At 42.6% G+C, this 21399-nt stretch overlaps 3 protein-coding genes and 1 long non-coding RNA gene across 4 annotated transcripts in view; 3 read left to right on the top strand and 1 right to left on the bottom strand.

Moving 5' to 3' along the window:
* Nucleotides 1-5856: 5856 nt before the first annotated feature.
* LOC129927481 (uncharacterized) lies at nucleotides 5857-8408 on the bottom strand. Its single transcript, XR_008779093.1, has 2 exons — nucleotides 6961-8408; nucleotides 5857-6641 (listed from the first exon to the last, which is right to left on the bottom strand). It is a non-coding gene; the product is annotated as an uncharacterized LOC129927481 (long non-coding RNA).
* An 870-nt stretch (nucleotides 8409-9278) lies between these two features.
* Nucleotides 9279-21399, top strand: part of LOC106068772 (arrestin domain-containing protein 17-like) — a 36518-nt gene continuing 24397 nt past the window's right edge. The window contains exons 1-2 of the mRNA XM_056034515.1: nucleotides 9279-9406; nucleotides 20344-20488. Of these exons, the coding sequence (XP_055890490.1) occupies nucleotides 20374-20488 (115 nt within the window). The 5' untranslated portion in view covers nucleotides 9279-9406; nucleotides 20344-20373. The remainder of the gene's footprint in view (nucleotides 9407-20343; nucleotides 20489-21399) is intronic.
* On the top strand, nucleotides 11533-12015 carry LOC129927130 (uncharacterized). The gene has a single exon (XM_056034354.1). It carries the CDS (start codon nucleotides 11533-11535, stop codon nucleotides 12013-12015), a length of 483 nt encoding a protein of 160 aa, XP_055890329.1.
* On the top strand, nucleotides 18866-19501 carry LOC129927129 (uncharacterized). Its single transcript, XM_056034353.1, has one exon. The coding sequence runs from the start codon at nucleotides 18866-18868 to the stop codon at nucleotides 19499-19501; it is 636 nt and encodes a 211-aa protein (XP_055890328.1).

Below are 21399 nucleotides of genomic sequence, written 5' to 3'. Positions count from 1 at the left end.
ATGAAATAAACTTTTATTTAAACAGAATCTAGCCTAGAATAAAAAATAAAGTCTTTACTCTTTCATGTCGTAAGACCGTCTCACATGTGCACTAGGTACGTTAATTTCCTCATTGTCACTGCGTAACCACCTATCAATCCCTTAACCGCCGCTCAGGAAACACACACATTCCATAACACCCCTATTTGTCAGGGCATTGCGCCCTTCCCCTCCCTATGAGAGGAACTAGTGCCCCCTCCCCCAGTGAAAATGTTTTTAAAATTAACTTTTTAATTACCGGTATTAGATCTACTTACAGGGCGGGCTATTCATATCCAAACAAATATGACAAACAACCCTCGAAAGGCCAGACATGAGTTGAAGGCGCTCATGGGGAAAAAAAAACGTGGGACTTATAATTAATCCCTCGCGCGCTACTCTATTTTATTTGTTCTAGTTTCCAAAGTCATTTCTTATGTACTATTATCGATTATATTTTCAAAGGATATTGGAATAGTTAAAATTTATTTATAATATTTAAGTAATTTTTTTTTATTTAATTAATTTTTTAAAAAGTAACCTTGGAAGAATGATTTGGCCGCCACCTAAAGTCGGCCGCCTGCGTGCAATGCTCACATTGCACAATAGGTAGCGGCGGCCCTGGTCTTGACACTATAGCTTTGAACCATATTTGAACGCATATAGACAGCATACACATGCATACAAGTCAATGAGTTAGCCAGATTTCTAAGAAGACAATTTAAATTAAGTTCTCCGATTTTTTTCAAAATTGTCAAAAAAAAAAAAAAAAGTTAGGCCTACATGGCAGATTCAAACTTTGCATCATATAGATCTAGATCTACATTTTCTGAGACTACGGATCACTTTAAAAAAAATAAGTTGGCAACTTAAAAGATCAGTACGTGTATTTCGGCCATTATTTTAGCCGCTTACTGTATCGACTGTATGTATAGGTTTGTAACACTTTGTTGTTTCATATAATCTCGCTTACATTTCATTCTACAGTCCTACCTCCCACATACTTCTAAAATATGCCCCCATGTCCCCCCCCCATCTCTCTCTATCACACACACACACACACGTGACACAGGAGTTGACAGCAAGCCTATTGAACGATAAGTAGCTTATTATAGGTAGTAGTAGGAAAGTTGATCCTGTATAATTAAGAATAATTTACGTCATGGCTTAATATAGGCCTATTTCAGTGGGAATGATAGTTGCAATTTAAATGAATACTGCATTAAGCAGCTTAATAAAAGCCTCCTAACTAAAATACCAATCTAAATCTAGTTGAAAAAAAATTAATGCACCAGAATTTTTATATATTTTGTTTTGTTTTGTTTTGTTACATAAAATATGTCTCAAGACTATACTTTATGTTTATGCTCGAGACTCAAGAGATCTAAAAGTTTGTAGTTGGTGGGGGTATGAGAGCTTTCAATCGGAGAATGGCAAAAATAAAAATTATGTGATGTTATTGTAATGCTGGCTGTCCCACTGAATATACAAGGGCTAAATAGTGTGTTATTGGGGGACAGGGTGTGTTTGTGTGTGTGTGGAGGGGTGCGTTTTAATGCATGCAGATAAGAAGATTACAACTGAAGGGCCTACGAAGTGTTTGTGCGTACTCTATATATTAGGGCTTTCAAACGTAGCACACACGGGTATCTGCGTATGACGCAATTAACTTCTCTTTTGAAGTAACCTAATGTCTGTAGTCTATCTAATAATACATACTAATCTATATGTAGTGTTTTAATTGTGGTGGCTTCGCGGATAGGGCTTATCTAATCGTAATCATTTGATACATATAACTTTAACACAGACCAGCGCTAGGCGAGCGGTCAACCATGAAGAGTGGCGACGAAGAGACGCTTCAGGAAAGATCTGTGTTGTGAACTCTACTCAGACCATTCACGTCGGGTATCGTCATATGATCATCCAGAAGGAACGAGCGAGATTGTATCGGTTTCGAGAAGGTCATCGGGGATGCTATATAAATAGAGAAGATGTAAGACTGAAGTGTCTTGACGACGATACACGTTTCAAGATCCAGTCCGGAGCAACTGAAACCTGTACGAGCCCAGGACGAGACCGAGTGGCCAGTAGAGTTTGACACAGAGCTTTAGAGTACGGTTATCTTCTGTCAAGCATTTGTACAGTCAGCGTTACGTGTTGCCAATAGTACAGTATTGGCTGTGATTTATTAGATATTATAGGAAAATGTTATTTTGGATGCCTGAGTTAAGTTCTTTTGGTTGATTGTGTCGTGTGATGCAGTGTTTGCAGACAGCATTGATAGAGAGTCGTTACAATATATATAGTTTCAAAGGTTGCGACGTCCAGGAAGTGTCAATAGAGATATGCTTCCATAGTCTATGTAAAACACTCCTAAATGGCATGCGTTTCCAATAGCCTCTGACAACTAAGTCCAGGACATTGCCTGCTCGTGTGACGTAGATTCTTGAGCCCGGCGAAACTCTTACCAACAGGATACCAAGCACCTCACAACCGTGAACTCGTCAGCCCATTATAGTTAATTATTAAGCAATTTATTTAGGAGAGAGATACTCTGGAAGTCTGACTTCAAACCCCGCCGATTTGACGCTTCAGGAGACAAAACTCCAGCAAAAAAAAAAAAGGATCGAGACCTTTTAGGCGTTAATGGGACTATCTGTCACTATCAACTACAATATTCCCTTCTGCAACTGAGTTAAGTGCTAATGTACTGCGAAGCATTTCATTGGATCACATCAGCAAATTCCATCCGTTCATTAGTCGACCATGACGAATGGGCCACCCATGGTCGCTTTATCTAAAGCCCAGGTATGCGCCCTGAAGAGAAAACTCTGGTGCTGTTGCAAAGTGGCTAAAAGTGACATCAATTTTGGGCGCATCCATTGTCTTTTGAGCCAGGAATTATATAAAAAAATTAAAATGTAAAAACATGTAATATTTGTTTTCAAATAGTCTTCGAAGTAATATCTTATTATAGAAAGAAAAACTTACGATCTCGTTAAATTGCATCATTTTAGTTCCCTGAATTTGAATGAAGCATATTTATAATATATAGGCCTATACAAGTCAGCAGGGCCGGTTTTAGGCCACTGCAGCCTATATGCGGCCGCAGTGGGCCCCGCACTTTCATATGCCCCGCGCGAATTCTAGGTGACAAAAGAAACAGACAATTATAAACCAACATCTAGAGAACTTGCTGTGCCGGTCAAGACAACCAGAAGTGGTCGAGTTGTCAAAATTCCTTGTAAATATAAGTATTAAGAACTTTAAAAGGAAGGATGTGATAATAGCTTCAAAAGGAAGGATGTACTAATATTAGAAGATATTACGTCATTGTTTGTTATTTATGTTTTATGCGAAAGCAAAGAAACGGACGGAAATAAAAGTTAGTTATATATGTCTACCTTGATAAAGACAGTCTCGTTATTATCATTATTAATTAGTAACGTCTACAGTAATTTATTATTAATCTGTGACAACAGAACAGGGGAGGAGGGGGAGTATTTGAAAATCCGTCTTAAAAGGATCAATTTCATACAGGAATCTCTAAACCTAAAAAAGAAACACCAACTTGAAAAAATTACTCTGGAATCCTCGATACACTATAATGAATCTCCACCCTGGGACGAAAGCCCTCTTCCTACTATAAGGGACCATATTGAAAACATAAAAAGAAAATCTGACTACAGACCAACATAGCTCAAGGAAATAGTGAACTGTTTTCTACAAACCGATTATCCTAGCAATCAGTGGATCATAGTTTACACGGATGGCTCATCCCATAATGCCACCACAAATGGAGGAGCTGGAATACTCATCGAATGGCCAGATGGAGGAAAACTAGAAAAATCCATTGCAACTGGAGAGCTCTCTGACAGTCACAGAGCAGAAAGGGAAGCACTAGCACTAGCTGCAACCATGCTAGCATATCATCCAAGTTCCCCACACAGTCAGATTGTCTTTCTAACCGATGCGAAAACAACCCTCCAAAGCTTGCAAAACTCTGATTCCTCTTATATTAAAAACCTCAGAAGAGCACTTACAAAGCTCAACACCAACAGCAAAAAAACTGTTATTCAATGGATACCAGCTCAAATACAACTAGAAGGAAATGAGAAGGCTGACACACTCGCCAAGAGTGGGAGAACTAACTCACAAATAAACTCTGCACTCTATCCAGAAGAATAAATAAAATTGTGAGCTTGCGCTTCCAGAGCTAGTTTTATATGCAATTTTAGCTATTTTTAAATGTATTTTTGTTGTATAGGTTAGAGCTATTTTTATATATTTTATTTTTATAGGTTAGTGTCACATTTTATAATTGTACTTCCGCATATTTATATAGGTTAGTGCGGGATAGTATAAAAGGGATGTACTACATGCTGTATTAAAACAATTGAGTGTACATTTGACCAGTGGTCAGTACCATATCTGTCTGTGTGACAGCTGAAGATCTTTGTGGTCTGTCGTCTAATTATATTTTTATTCCTGTACCTGGGACGGCCTGCTATTGTTATTGCTTTTAGCTGCTGAATATTACTGCTTTTAGCTGCTGCAATTACTCTGCTGAAAAGGCTGCTGCTTATAACTGCTGTTGTAGATCTATTCTAATTCTAGGGAATCTAGTGTTATTTTGTTTCTGCTATTGATAGATCTATTTTTAAAGTTTTGTTATTGTTTCTGTAGATCTATTCTAATTTTAGGGAAGCTAGTGTTATTTTGTTTCTGTAGTGACTAGTGTACTGTTGCCTAAGTGGCTTAGTAATAGTCTGTTTCTTGCTTTAGCTAGTTAGTAATCAGTTTAGTCTAGTTAGTAAGGTACTAAGAGTAAGATGTTCTTGTTTTAGTTGTAGTTATGGGTTGGTTGTAGTAGTAGGATATTGTAGATCTAGACTAGTTTATTGTAGTTTGTTTGTCGATCTAGGTCTAGTATAGTAGTTGTAGTGATTTAGTTAAATAGTTGGTTTGCTTAGTTTGTTAGTGTTTGTAGTGGTGTAGATTTAGAGGGTTTTAGTTAGTTGATGGGTTCATTAGTAGTGATTATTCAAGTTAGTGTATATATTATATTTTACTATTGATTTATTTTTGTATGTAAATAAAGTTTCTTTTTGTTTTATTTATCGTAAACTAAAGTTTGTTATCTTGTTTTCACTTAGTTAAGGGGAGGAGGACCACCTGAGGCTATTTTTTTTATTTTTTAACCAAATGCATTCATATTTGGTATACATATATATGGAGTTAATCTAATGTAAAAAATGTAAAAAAAATCTTTAAAAAATTTTTTGTTGCCATGGAAACGCCGCCATATTGGATTTTTTAAGGTAACTTTAAGCCGTATCTACTCCTACAGTATTTGTTGAAAATGAATGAAATAACTTGAATTCAATACTTAAACAATGTATCTAGAAAGTTATAGACTTAGAAATTGAATAAATCTTTTTACTTTTTAAATATTTTTATTCGAACTTATGATATGTTTTTTTCTATAAAAAATGACAATTTTGGAGACAAAATGTTGAAAATTAAAAAAAATGAAGACAAAAATTGAAAAACTGGCTCTATATAATGGAACTACATTATGTTGTTAACATATATTCCAAATTTCATAAGAATCCATCAATAAATAAAAAAGTAGATACAAATTAAAGAAGGTGACCGAAGCAAAAATGTGATTATCAAGAAAAACACCTAAAAAGAAACAAGTCTTTTTAAAATGATTTAAACAGTATTCTCCATAGGTAGGGCCAATTTTTTCAATTAATTTTATTTCCCTGCAAGCTTAAGCTGCTCTCCTTAAGTGACATCTGTGTTAAATAGCTTTATTTCTCTTTTATACTGAGTTTGACAGGGTTTTTTTTAGGTCCCATTTTTTGCAAGTTGATGATTATGAATAGTAATGGAAACATGCAATCATTTTTTAAGTCATACAAAAATCCAAAGCCAAATTTCCAACAGATCCAAGGACTGAAAAGTTTATTCTTTTAAATTAGATACATTTTGTTTTGCTTTAGTTACTTTTGGGTGAATCGTCTCATTTGCATTCTGGGTGGCTCCCGAGAAGCGCCACTGTAAAGGTTTTGATATGACAACTGCCAATACAAATGTTCCAAGAGATTAGCAAGTAAATCATATTTTAAGAAATGCTAACACATTAAATACTTTTACAGGAACTTTGTCCAGTGGGTCAGCAAAGTTAAAATAACACCATGAAGAAACTCCGGTTGGGTGATGTGGTTTGGTAGAAGAAATCCAGTGGCGAATAGTGGCTAAAATGGCATTTCTTATTTTGTCCACATGATGATAATTTCTTATAGCTATTGCATAGCATGTAGAAAGGTTGTTTTTTTATAGCATTCTTAGTTGAATTACCCTAGCCCAGGTCACCTAGGCTGATCTTATCCTTACTTCAGAATAAAACATGGCTGCGGAGAGAACCAAGTAGTTCGAAACCTGTAAGGCCGACGAATTGTTCTGTTTTACGACAATACCTGGGCTCAGATCTGTTAATAAAACTCTCAAAAACAACCTGGTGTTTCCATCAGACAAGGTTGTTTGTCTCTGTCTAAACTTCTGCCCTGATCTTTTCCATAAAATTTCAGTTGATTGCATCAATGCCGAAGAACCTTTAAAATAAAAATTAAAAAAAAGATTGTAAAGTCAGCTGAATTATTTTTTAAAATAATTTTTCTAAAAAAAAAAAATATAAGTTAGTTTTAATAATATCAAAGAAATACAATGTGATTTCTTTTTTTATTTATCTATGTCCAGAAATTTAAGTATTGTATTGTATAATATAGTCTAGAATTAGCCCAGCCCTATGTACAGTAAAAAAAAAAAAAATAGATCCATTGATGTTTGTTTTTTCTACAATAGTGATAACATTTATATCGAAAGTTAGAATAGTTAGATCTAGATCTATTTCAATAATAAAAATTATTTTACCTGGGTAGTTGAGTCTTGTTTCCAAAGTGAATGTCAAAGTGGTAACTAGACTAGAACTTGTAGAGAAGAAAATTAGTAAATAAATTATCTAGGTCTAAGTCTAGATCAGATCTTGTAGTAGTGAAACTGTTGATAATCCAGCTAGATCTAGATCACATGTGTATTGCAAGCTTTGATAGGCTTTAGGCCTACTTGATTGAGAGGCACCAGTTATCATGTGGTAAGGATGTTTTTGTTTAGATCTAGTTGATCATGTTGATGGGAATAATAATAGAATATGCATCCTCCGTTTGGGACCCCTCAACTCAAGAAAACATTAAGAAACTGGAACAGACACAAAATAGAGCAGTGAGATTCATAACAAACGAATATTCACATTTGACTAGAGTAACACCTTTAGTAAAATCACTAAATTTAGAAAGCCTTCAGGACAGAAGGCTCAAAAGTAAAGTAGCAATCATACATAAAACACTGAACCATAATCTTCAAATACAAAAACAAAATTTAATAAAATACTCTGAAAGACACAAAGATAAAGGCACATTCCTCGTCCCATATGATCATATGCTAGGACAAATTTGTACAAATACTCCTTCTTCCCTAGTGCTATTAGAGCATGGAATGGGTTGCCTGAGCTAGCCAGGAAAACCAGTGACTTGGCAGAATTTAAGTCATTGGTTAATATGCATGACTAAATGCATGACGCGTAGGACGTAATCATCTTCTTTTTTGAAGTAACGTCTGTATTATATAAGATAAGATAAGAATATGAATGAATAATCAATATAGCGATGTCGATAGGGCCTCATCTCAGCCTAGCCTGCCGGCTAATAGTCTTATAATGTCTAGATCTAGAATGACGAATCTAGACTAATGTCTATTCTTTTTAGTTTTCATGCTAGATCTAGATTTAGAAGTTGAATAATAAGTCAACAGGTAGAGCATCTAAAACTATATCATCAATGAAACGTAAACAACCATGTTTTGTTTATGTTCAAACTAATGTCGATAGGGGCGGAAGCCCAATGCCGACCAATCATTTTGTCGGAAATAATAAGATACTATAAATAAATATATTTTACACTCTCGGTGACCACGGGTTTCCGTTCAAAGCCGAAACGCTATTTATATTATTTCGGAGGTACGGTTATTTTAGGAAAGTGTAAGAAACGACGGTTTCATTGATGCCAAATATGCCTAGGTCGAATATGACTACTCAAAAGTATTCAATGCGTTACCAAGGGTATTATTTACATGTAGATTCGGAATTAGATGAAATAAACATTATACATGCTCTAGAAAAATGACTAAAAACAATATTTAAAGTTAAAAATTACATATTTCAATGTTCAAAACTTGTAGATAAATGGATAAACTTTCAAATAATGAAATAAAAAAAAGTTTGATTTTTTAATTTTAAATATCGATATTTTGCTCCCTAGCGGTGGTCCTCCTCCCCTTAAGTTAGTATAGTTAGTTGTCTGGTTACTTAGGTGACTCTAGCCCCTTGGTCACCATACCGAGGTGCACAGATTTCGCCCACCCAGTAGCGCAAACATCTGCCTACTGTTGGTAAATTTTAATGTTGAGCAGAGAATAGGTATCTCCCACTCGCGCTACGCCCCGCCTCGTAACACTATTTCCGGTATTAAAAGCCAACAAAATGCATATTCTGAGGTATCTACAGTGCATTATCCTGGTATTAAAGTGTTTTACTTCAAAAACCGTCTGTGCTATTCATACTGACTTAGATCCTCAGACACCGTTCGGCGCATTGGATTTCATTTCGGGGGGGGGGGTGCCCCCCTTTGGCTTCGCCCATATATATATATATATATATATATATATATATATATATATATATATATATATATATATATATATATATATATATATATATATATGTGTGTGTGTGTGTGTGTGTGTGTGTGTGTATTTATTTATTTGCTGGGGGGGGGAGAAAAAAAATCCCCCAACCCCCCCCTTTCGACAAAAATTCCTGTCTACGCCCATGCTAAATATATAGATCTATATAGGCCGAATGGCAGAATGTAGCACTCGACACAACCCCCCTTCCCCCTACCTGAAAATATTTACATCCAATTTTAGTTTCCGATTTTGATTTCACAGGTTAAGCCATTTTGCCTTTATCTTAATTATCAGTTATGTTGCAGACAATATTTTGCTGCTAATTCTAGGAGCACGCGTAGCACGTAGATCTAATCATCTTTTTTTTTTTTTAAAGTAATTTTAACGTCTGTATTTTATAAAATAAGATAAGATAATGTGACCCATCAACCAGCGATATGGTTTGTTACGTTACACAATGTTTGAGGAAATCCACATTTTAAAATTAAAATATCAACAATGGCGACCAACTTTCTTTTATGATATTAATAGAAAGCTAATTTACAGTAACAAGTATATTAGCTTAAATTGAATTATTGTAAGTTATAGATCTAGATCTATTAAAAGATTTGATCCATCAAATTTAAGTTTAGATCTAGATTCTAGATAAGATTAAGAATTAAGTGAGATACAGTAGAGTTGTAAGAGTGATATTTCACTCTGACTCTCAGTCAGACTCTGAGGACTCTCACTCTCACCAAATCATTTCGGCCAAATCTGAGTCTTGAACTTGAGAGTCTGAGTCTAGTTACTCTAGTAACTCCTAAGTAACTTGACTAAATCTAAGACTTCCCTTAGTCAAGTCAGTTAGTGGGGGGCCTTAGTGACACTTTAAAGTCACTTTTAGATCCATCTAGTGACTTACGGTCTACTCTAGTCTAGACTAGACTAGGTACTTCGATAAAAATTTCAAAATGATCACAATGCAATGGAACCTATTTAGTTAGATAGAGCTTGAGAAATGCTTTCCAATGATACCAATTTTATATTGCTGAGTTAATTGTGAGGGAAGTTATTAAATTTTTAGTGGCCAAAAATTAGCCTTCTTTGCTGAGGGAGTCTTGAGTCTTCTCACTCTTCTCAGAGACAACTCTCACTATGAGTGTGACTCTCATGACTATGATTTTGTATGATTAGTATGATGTTTAAATTATTGTTTGTATAGCTAGATCTAGACTTTTAAGTCTTTTACTTTGCTTAAAAGTTTATCTAGTGGATTGGATTTAGATCTATGGAAAACAAGGCAAATGTTCCTTTAAAAACATTTTTTTTATATTTTGCCACAAAAATAAAAGTAGAGCGTTAAAATGGGTTTACCAGTTTAGCTGACATATTGATATTAAAATACTGTGAAAATGGGTTTACTTGGTTTGTTACAAGTTTTGTTCCTTAATAGAAAAAAATGTAGATATATTTATATTTTTAGGGACTTCTGGTTGTAGGACGCTCGGCGTTCCAGTACCACCTCATCGTGGTCGCCGGGTGAACACTCCGCTCTCCTGGAGTGGCCAAGGGTACTGGTTGCTTGCCGCTGATGAATGAGCAGCCAGCAAGTGTAAAAGGAACTCAAAGGGGTTATGTCCAGCCCCACCCCCCACCCCTGTGGGGCCCCGGGGCAACGGTTAGTAAGAGACTCACAGGTTCTCCGAAAAGCGGATAGCGCTGGACACCAACTCGAGGGTTGGTCGGGTTGTCCTGGAACTCAGCTGATTCGCGGGTCTCCCATTGGGCAAAGACTGGACTGACTGGCGCGGCCTTAGCGGGCTGCGTCGGGCAGACCTGTTGGTGTCCACGAGCTAGGCTCTATCTAGCCCGTCCCCTGTGAGGTAGTAGAGGAACGCGCTTCCCAATAAGCAGTTTCGATACTGGGGATATCGAACAATCCTTACACAACCACTCCTCTTGTAGGTGAGCTCTTGCCATACGGAGGTGGTGACCAGTGGTGCGGACTCGGACCCTCTTGCAGGCCCTGTGTACACTACTTTCTAATCAGCAATAACTAAGCCCGCCAACCGTCTTCGACTTCTATGCAAACATGAATAATACACATCAAACCAGAAAACCCGGGTATGAGCAGACCCAAACAGACTCCGTCGCACGGGTAGCGGGCGGCAGGCCCGACAACAAAAAATCCTCTACTACTCGCCCAGTGGTTCCGATCCGGCGGAACCTGTGGAACCACAAAAAATCAGCGAAGGTTCCCCTTCCCAGGACAAAGCCCTCTTCCCAGTCTACACTGCATTTGTTCTTCCCTCGGAAGAACGGTAGCCAAGGTGTGGCTAGCCAACCACACCAACCTGGTGATCATGTCCCGCACCAGGCCCAAAAACCATTACCATCCAAAAGGCCCAACCAAATACGACCAACGAAGTGAGGACCATCGGTCCTCCAAATCATCAACCATTACAACGGTCTGTCGCTACCAGTCCAAGACCCTTAGGGAGCGATAGACTTAGCCAGATAAAAGTACTTCAGCCCAATATCTGTGGTCTAATACCTAAGATATTAGAGCTCACAAAACTCCTCCATGAGAGGGCAATAGACATCGCGCTATTGCAGGAGACTCTTGTAGGCAAGAAACGAAGTAGCCACATTAGTGGCTATACGGCTTATAAATGTAAATGCGATGAGTGCCGTGGAGTTATCACATATGTAAGAAACGGCATGACAGTTTCTCAAAATCCTGACCCTCAAAGCGGGCGAACCGATGCCATCTCACTTGAGATATTCAAAGCTGGTAGAAAACTTACGGTCATTAACTGTTATAATCTGCCAAAACACGAACTTGCCATTAACCTCGGCAATAAGAATATTCTCACTAAAACTCTATTAGCTGGGGACCTAAATGCTAAGTCTCCTGCATGGGGCTATGAAGCAACCGACTCCTCGGGCCAAAAAGTCCAAGAAATTCTCAACACTACGAACCTATTCTGCATGCAGAATAAACACAGCCCGCCAACCCTCCTACACACTGGCAACGGGTCTCTCTCGAGACCTGATTTAACTCTAATCTCCGCCGATCTAGAGAGGAAAACCACAATTAAAGTGCTTGAGGACGTTGGAAGCGATCATAAACCCATGGAAATCACTATTGCTCTCTCAGAGGCCAGGGGTGTAGCCACTAAACGGCCCAAGAAATGGAGCTAATCTAAGGCTGACTGGCCAGCATACGGGGCGGCTGTCCACTCCGCCCTGTCGAGTATCGCGATGGAGGAAGGGACAGTTGACACAAAATACGGCGAAATCACTGCAGCGATTTTGGGTGCGGCTAGGAAGTATAACCTGCGGACCTATCCCGGCATAAGGCATAGACCCGCCTGGTCCCGAGAATTAGACTGAATAGTCAGGGCCAGGAACGGGCGAGGCGCAGAGCACAAAAAAAGGGGACTCCTGAATGCAGCAGGGAGTTTAACGCATTATGCCGGAAGGCCAGCGAGGTGGCCCAACGTGTACAGGTGGACCACTGGAGGGATGCCTGTGCTGGGCTGGATCTTCAGGATACTTCCAAAGCCTGGCATCTTCTTCGTAATCTTGAGGCCAAAGATTCGGCGCGTACAGCCACCCTATTATTGTCACCCAGTGGGGATCGAGTGGCAAAAGATAAAAAAATGGCCGACTTGCTTAACAAATATTTCGCTTCGATGATCAAGTCCGAAAAGAAGTCAGCCACGTCTATAGCCCTCAACAAGGAGCGTAAGAGACTCGAGAGGGAGTTGGATGGGTCGGAAGACCTGGACACGTGCAATGTGCCCTTCTGCCGTGCTGAGCTGGACAGAGCGATAGCTAAGTGTAAATACAGAAAGGCTCCGGGGCCAGACAAGGTTACTCCTGAGATGGTAAAACACCTCGGGGGTATTGCGAAAGACAAGCTCCTTGAGTTTGCGAATCGGACCTGGGTAGAGTCCAGACTACCCAGGGCCTGGCGCTGTGCTACCTTTGTTTCAATACTAAAAAAGGGCAAAGACGCGACTAACGTGGAGCTACAGACCCATATCCCTGACATCCACTATCGGCAAGATTGTAGAACGGATGGTCAGCGAGCGACTCGTGTGGAGCTTTGAGAGTGCCGGTATCCTAGCGCCAGAGCAGGCTGGCTTAAGGACAGGCTTGAGCCCGATCGACCAGGTCACGGTCTGGCCCTTGTTGTTTAGAGAGAGAGTAGTCCTTAAGGGACTGCAGGCACGACATGGCCTAAATTGTGCCGATGTGCCTCAAATAAAAAATCAACCAGGTCATGGTATTCATGCAGGAGGTGGCCGATGGGTTCCAGAGGTCCGAGAGCACATACGCAGTTTTTATTGACCTAAAACAGGCTTATGACCGGGTGTGGAAGCAAGGCCTCTATCTTAAGCTTAGAGCCATGGGCGTACGCAGGCGGACCTACAACTGGATAAAACAGTACCTAACGGAGAGGAAAACACGAACACAGTTCCAGTACTCTCTAAGTGGGGAAAACACCCCAATAAGAGGGTTACCCCAGGGATCCGCCCTCTCGTGTATCCTTTTCATGGCCTATCTTAATGATTTGCCCAGCTCACTCCGGTGTCACAAACTGCTATATGCTGATGATATTGTCCTCTGGTCAACCGGGAAGAAAGCTGACCAACTTCAGGCAGCATTACAAGCCGACCTCCAAACCATCTCCTCGTATTGTTCAAAATGGCAGATTCAGATAAACGTTGCCAAAACGACCTGGAGCCTGTTCAGCCTGGGAATCGACATTCTTGGGGCCCCATTCGAGCTCCAACTCGGTGGGCTGCGACTCCAAGGTGAAAACACGCCAAAATATCTAGGAGTCACACTAGATAGGAAGCTCTCAATGCACTTGCACATCCAGGATGTTGAACGAAAGGCCTCGGAGAAGTTAGGGTTACTCAGAAAGCTAGCCAGTAAGAGGACCCATGGTGGAGGCTAAAAAGGTCAGAACAAACAACAATAGCGCAGTGGCGTACGGGACACTGCCCCATAGGTGCGTACTTCGCCCGGTTCCGACCAAATTTTGATGCCTGTTGCTGACACTGTGGGGAATCAGAAGAGGGTTACTCAGAAAGCTAGCCAGTACCAAGTGGGGCGCCTGAGCTGACACGCTCCGCACACTGTACACAGGGGCTGTCAGATCCCAAATCGAGTACAGCCTGCCCGTGCAGGTGTACGCAAGCAAGACGGCTCTCGAATCACTTGACCGTGTACAGGCCCAGGCTTTCCAATTCATTTGCGGCACCTATAGAACGAGCCCAACTTCCACTGCAGAAATTATGTCCAACGTGGCTCCTCTCAGCCTGAGGAGAGAGCGCGCCGTGCTAACAGCCCTGGAACGCTACAAAAGGGGCGAACCAGGGCTCCCGACCCATACACTAGTCAGTCATTGGAGAGAAAAACATAGGATAAAACGAACATCATTTATGCACTGTGCTACAAATGCGACTACCATTGTAATGGTTACCGATTCCCAGTCCTGCCTCCAAGCCATGGCTGGCTTAGGGGGTAAGTCCAAATTAATGGAAGAGGCATTAGGCGCCGCAAATAACATCCGCCTGCTTATTGGAGCTGTCATCGTTATGCAGTGGGTGCCCTCACACTGCGGCGTGAGGGGCAATGCCGTGGCTGATGCTCTAGCAGGAGAAGGAGCGCTGGCCGTGCCCACTTTTGAGTCACCAAGTACATTCCAACAGGCTATGACAGTAATACGAGAGTGGGTACATGAAAAGTGGTTGAAATCCTGGGATGACTCCAACACTGCCAGGGGAGTCTGGCAGCACATGCGCCGCCCAAATCAAGAGGACCCATGGTGGAGGCTAAAAAGGTCAGAACAAACAACAATAGCGCAGTGGTGTACGGGACACTGCCCCATAGGTGCGTACTTCGCCCGGTTCCGACCAAATTTTGATGTCCGTTGCTGACACTGTGGGGAATCAGAAGAGGGTTACTCAGAAAGCTAGCCAGTACCAAGTGGGGCGCCTGAGCTGACACGCTCCGCACACTGTACACAGGGGCTGTCAGATCCCAAATCGAGTACAGCCTGCCCGTGCAGGTGTACGCAAGCAAGACGGCTCTCGAATCACTCGACCGTGTACAGGCCCAGGCTCTCCAATTCATTTGCGGCACCTATAGAATGAGCCCAACTTCCACTGCAGAAATTATGTCCAACGTGGCTCCTCTCAGCCTGAGGAGAGAGCGCGTCGTGCTAACAGCCCTGGAACGCTACAAAAGGGGCGAACCAGGGCTCCCGACCCATACACTAGTCAGTCATTGGAGAGAAAAACATAGGATAAAACGAACATCATTTATGCACTGTGCTACAAATGCGACTACCATTGTAATGGTTACCGATTCCCAGTCCTGCCTCCAAGCCATGGCTGGCTTAGGGGGTAAGTCCAAATTAATGGAAGAGGCATTAGGCGCCGCAAATAACATCCGCCTGCTTATTGGAGCTGTCATCGTTATGCAGTGGGTGCCCTCACACTGCGGCGTGAGGGGCAATGCCGTGGCTGATGCTCTAGCAGGAGAAGGAGCGCTGGCCGTGCCCACTTTTGAGTCACCAAGTACGTTCCAACAGGCTATGACAGTAATACGAGAGTGGGTACATGAAAAGTGGTTGAAATCCTGGGATGACTCCAACACTGCCAGGGGAGTCTGGCAGCACATGCGCCGCCCAAATCAAGAGGACCCATGGTGGAGGCTAAAAAGGTCAGAACAAACAACAATAGCGCAGTGGCGTACGGGACACTGCCCCATAGGTGCGTACTTCGCCCGGTTCCGACCAAATTTTGATGCCCGTTGCTGACACTGTGGGGAATCAGAAGAGGGTTACTCAGAAAGCTAGCCAGTACCAAGTGGGGCGCCTGAGCTGACACGCTCCGCACACTGTACACAGGGGCTGTCAGATCCCAAATCGAGTACAGCCTGCCCGTGCAGGTGTACGCAAGCAAGACGGCTCTCGAATCACTCGACCGTGTACAGGCCCAGGCTCTCCAATTCATTTGCGGCACCTATAGAATGAGCCCAACTTCCACTGCAGAAATTATGTCCAACGTGGCTCCTCTCAGCCTGAGGAGAGAGCGCGTCGTGCTAACAGCCCTGGAACGCTACAAAAGGGGCGAACCAGGGCTCCCGACCCATACACTAGTCAGTCATTGGAGAGAAAAACATAGGATAAAACGAACATCATTTATGCACTGTGCTACAAATGCGACTACCATTGTAATGGTTACCGATTCCCAGTCCTGCCTCCAAGCCATGGCTGGCTTAGGGGGTAAGTCCAAATTAATGGAAGAGGCATTAGGCGCCGCAAATAACATCCGCCTGCTTATTGGAGCTGTCATCGTTATGCAGTGGGTGCCCTCACACTGCGGCGTGAGGGGCAATGCCGTGGCTGATGCTCTAGCAGGAGAAGGAGCGCTGGCCGTGCCCACTTTTGAGTCACCAAGTACGTTCCAACAGGCTATGACAGTAATACGAGAGTGGGTACATGAAAAGTGGTTGAAATCCTGGGATGACTCCAACACTGCCAGGGGAGTCTGGCAGCACATGCGCCGCCCAAATCAAGAGGACCCATGGTGGAGGCTAAAAAGGTCAGAACAAACAACAATAGCGCAGTGGCGTACGGGACACTGCCCCATAGGTGCGTACTTCGCCCGGTTCCGACCAAATTTTGATGCCCGTTGCTGACACTGTGGGGAATCAGAAGAGGGTTACTCAGAAAGCTAGCCAGTACCAAGTGGGGCGCCTGAGCTGACACGCTCCGCACACTGTACACAGGGGCTGTCAGATCCCAAATCGAGTACAGCCTGCCCGTGCAGGTGTACGCAAGCAAGACGGCTCTCGAATCACTCGACCGTGTACAGGCCCAGGCTCTCCAATTCATTTGCGGCACCTATAGAATGAGCCCAACTTCCACTGCAGAAATTATGTCCAACGTGGCTCCTCTCAGCCTGAGGAGAGAGCGCGTCATGCTAACAGCCCTGGAACGCTACAAAAGGGGCGAACCAGGGCTCCCGACCCATACACTAGTCAGTCATTGGAGAGAAAAACATAGGATAAAACGAACATCATTTATGCACTGTGCTACAAATGCGACTACCATTGTAATGGTTACCGATTCCCAGTCCTGCCTCCAAGCCATGGCTGGCTTAGGGGGTAAGTCCAAATTAATGGAAGAGGCATTAGGCGCCGCAAATAACATCCGCCTGCTTATTGGAGCTGTCATCGTTATGCAGTGGGTGCCCTCACACTGCGGCGTGAGGGGCAATGCCGTGGCTGATGCTCTAGCAGGAGAAGGAGCGCTGGCCGTGCCCACTTTTGAGTCACCAAGTACGTTCCAACAGGCTATGACAGTAATACGAGAGTGGGTACATGAAAAGTGGTTGAAATCCTGGGATGACTCCAACACTGCCAGGGGAGTCTGGCAGCACATGCGCCGCCCAAATCAAGAGGACCCATGGTGGAGGCTAAAAAGGTCAGAACAAACAACAATAGCGCAGTGGCGTACGGGACACTGCCCCATAGGTGCGTACTTCGCCCGGTTCCGACCAAATTTTGATGCCCGTTGCTGACACTGGGGAATCAGAAGAGGGCTACTCAGAAAGCTAGCCAGTACCAAGTGGGGCGCCTGAGCTGACACGCTCCGCACACTGTACACAGGGGCTGTCAGATCCCAAATCGAGTACAGCCTGCCCGTGCAGGTGTACGCAAGCAAGACGGCTCTCGAATCACTCGACCGTGTACAGGCCCAGGCTCTCCAATTCATTTGCGGCACCTATAGAACGAGCCCAACTTCCACTGCAGAAATTATGTCCAACGTGGCTCCTCTCAGCCTGAGGAGAGAGCGCGTCGTGCTAACAGCCCTGGAACGCTACAAAAGGGGCGAACCAGGGCTCCCGACCCATACACTAGTCAGTCATTGGAGAGAAAAACATAGGATAAAACGAACATCATTTATGCACTGTGCTACAAATGCGACTACCATTGTAATGGTTACCGATTCCCAGTCCTGCCTCCAAGCCATGGCTGGCTTAGGGGGTAAGTCCAAATTAATGGAAGAGGCATTAGGCGCCGCAAATAACATCCGCCTGCTTATTGGAGCTGTCATCGTTATGCAGTGGGTGCCCTCACACTGCGGTGTGAGGGGCAATGCCGTGGCTGATGCTCTAGCAGGAGAAGGAGCGCTGGCCGTGCCCACTTTTGAGTCACCAAGTACGTTCCAACAGGCTATGACAGTAATACGAGAGTGGGTACATGAAAAGTGGTTGAAATCCTGGGATGACTCCAACACTGCCAGGGGAGTCTGGCAGCACATGCGCCGCCCAAATCAAGAGGACCCATGGTGGAGGCTAAAAAGGTCAGAACAAACAACAATAGCGCAGTGGCGTACGGGACACTGCCCCATAGGTGCGTACTTCGCCCGGTTCCGACCAAATTTTGATGCCCGTTGCTGACACTGTGGGGAATCAGAAGAGGGTTACTCAGAAAGCTAGCCAGTACCAAGTGGGGCGCCTGAGCTGACACGCTCCGCACACTGTACACAGGGGCTGTCAGATCCCAAATCGAGTACAGCCTGCCCGTGCAGGTGTACGCAAGCAAGACGGCTCTCGAATCACTCGACCGTGTACAGGCCCAGGCTCTCCAATTCATTTGCGGCACCTATAGAACGAGCCCAACTTCCACTGCAGAAATTATGTCCAACGTGGCTCCTCTCAGCCTGAGGAGAGAGCGCGCCGTGCTAACAGCCCTGGAACGCTACAAAAGGGGCGAACCTGGGCTCCCGACCCATACACTAGTCAGTCATTGGAGAGAAAAATATAGGATAAAACGAACATCATTTATGCACTGTGCTACAAATTTGAGTGCACAAGCTGGCCTCTCCACTGACCGGGTCCCAATTAGACGGATAAGCACGTGCCCGCCCTGGAGGAGACAGCCCATCCCTCCCATAAATTTCACTATACATGGGTTGGAGGGGGCCACAAAAAGACACACACACACGGACTTACTAAGGAAAATGGCATTGGACACACTAAAAACCTACCCGGCTGATGCCATATACTGTTACACAGACGGGTCGGACATGAAGGACCTCGTAAGAGCTGGGTATGGGGCCTATATCTGTTACCCAGACCTCGACCCAGAAAAGCTGTCAGGTGCATGCGGCCTCGCCGCATGTAGCTTTGATGCAGAATTAACAGCGATAACCAATACCCTCAATCACGTGCTCCAAAAACTGCGCAAAAAGATAACCATTGTAATGGTTACCGATTCCCAGTCCTGCCTCCAAGCCATGGCTGGCTTAGGGGGAAAGTCCAAATTAATGGAAGAGGCATTAGGCTCCGCAAATAACATCCACCTGCTTATTGGAGCTGTCATCGTTATGCAGTGGGTGCCCTCGCACTGCGGCGTGAGGGGCAATGCCGTGGCTGATGCTCTAGCACGAGAAGGAGCGCTGGCCATGCCCGCTTTCGAGTCACCAAGTACGTTCCAACAGGCTACGACAGTAATACGAGAGTGGGTACATGAAAAGTGGTTGAAATCCTGGGATAACTCCAGCACTGCCAGGGGAGTCTGGCAGCACATGCGCCGCCCAAATCAAGAGGACCCATGGTGGAGGCTAAAAAGTTCAGATCAGAACAAACAACAATAGCGCAGTGGCGTACGGGACACTGCCCCATAGGTGCGTACTTCGCCCGGTTCCGGCCAAATTTTGATGCCCGTTGCTGACACTGTGGGGAATCAGAAGAGACGGTGACGCACGTCTTGCAAGAGTGTCCGCAGCTCCGCAAGCTGCGGGAGGACGTATCTAGTGGTTCACTAAGTTTGTATGGAAGCTACGAGGCACTATGCCAAACAGCATAGTTCCTTACCAGGGCACTACGAGACCTAGGTCTCCCTGCCTTGTCACCAATTGGAGTTCATCTCAGGTTGTTGGACGAATATTAAGCATGGGGTCTCTGCCATGATCTAAGGAACATTTATGCCAAGTTTTATCAAGATGGTCAAACGATTTTGATTTCTATGCAGGACATACATAGATACATACATACATATGCACTCCTTACATTTTATATTAGACATATCAATGTTGTTACTATTGTTAAAGGAGAGTTTCATTTGGAATTAAACTTCTCTATTTTTTCTCTCATATTTTATTGAGTTGAGGGATTCCTTACAGGACACATATAATTCTAATATAATTGGTTTAACCAAGGTTGTAATTTAAGTTAACATTTTGTTTATGTTCTTGTTGGATTTTGTAAAAAAATTCTTTCAATAAATTCATACTTTTATTTCCCAATTGCTTCATTGATATTATATAGAATATTTATGGGGATTCCAGGATCATTTTTCTCATTTATTATAACGCCTCAGTATTTTGAACAGCAGGTTTTACCATGAACAAATTGAGTAGTTTTTATTTTAGTTTCTTTTTTTAACTCTTAATAATTGTTAAATTTTAATAATTTGTTTCAAATCTATGTTTTTAAGTTGTAAACGGCATGTGGCTCAAGACCTGCCATGAAGTTAGATGAGTTTGAAATCCGTTTTGATAATCCAAGGGGTGTGTTCAGTGCAGGAGAGAATGTTAGTGGAAATGTTATTATCAAGTTAACGAAACCAATGAAAATGAGATGTAAGTGAACATTTTTGTTATTTGTGTATTATATTATATCTTTTGCTTTTGTTTTTATGTTGTATCTAATGCTATTGACATAACCACATGCCAGATAAAACAAAACAATGTTGATCTTAGTAAGTCCTTTTAATACAGAGCTGAAAACATAATGACAGAGCTTTGCACACAAAATGCTTGACACACTAAATCCTCTACATGTGATGCAAAACACATACACCAAAAACAGGTCCTGTTCAATAATAAAGGTGTTTGCACAATCCACTCATGTACTAACATCTGAGATATAAATATATCAATCACAATTTTTCTCTTACAAATGTATTTTAAGAATAATCTTTAAAAATAAAACTGTATATAGGTTTTACATGGGCATTTCTGATAATCCTAATATAAGGTATTGGTTTACTTAAAAGACTTGGAAATTTGACAACTTTACTTTATCCATATAAAAGACTTCTAGATCTTGACAATTGGATGTTGATGATTGTAATGCAAGGATTTTGATTTTCAAATGTTTTTGTTGCCATGGGAATTTCTTGAGTATGGAAGTCCCATTGTTCACTAATTTCTGTAATTTATTACAAAGTCTGAAGATTAATGTGGTTTTTGGTGTTATGAATCTAGTAGGAGAAACTTTATTTTCTACTTTGAAAATGTTTCCTGATTGTGCTGATGATTGCTGGGACAAGTCCCAAAAAGCCAGCAGAGAATGGGAGCACATGAGTTGCCCTGACTGCTTCTCCCTGCATTGGAGGCTGCCCAGACCTGAGCAAGCTATTACACTGCCCTGTAATAGCTGATCTCCATCTTTACAGGTCTGGGAAACCACTAATTTTCTGCCTGTATGGTGACATAAATACTCTATGTATAACAGCGGATTGCTGTCTAGGTCTTTTGCAACAGAGCAT

Source organism: Biomphalaria glabrata, chromosome 7, assembly GCF_947242115.1.
Source record: "Biomphalaria glabrata chromosome 7, xgBioGlab47.1, whole genome shotgun sequence".
NCBI lineage: Eukaryota > Metazoa > Mollusca > Gastropoda > Planorbidae > Biomphalaria > Biomphalaria glabrata.
The sequence above is the reverse complement of the archived record's forward strand: the minus strand, read 5'-3'. Positions and strand labels throughout refer to the sequence as shown.

Coding starts and splice junctions, on each gene's coding strand:
- LOC129927130 (XM_056034354.1), top strand. CDS start 11,533: ATGACAGTTTCTCAAAATCCTGACCCTCAAAGCGGGCGAACCGATGCC.
- LOC129927129 (XM_056034353.1), top strand. CDS start 18,866: ATGGCATTGGACACACTAAAAACCTACCCGGCTGATGCCATATACTGT.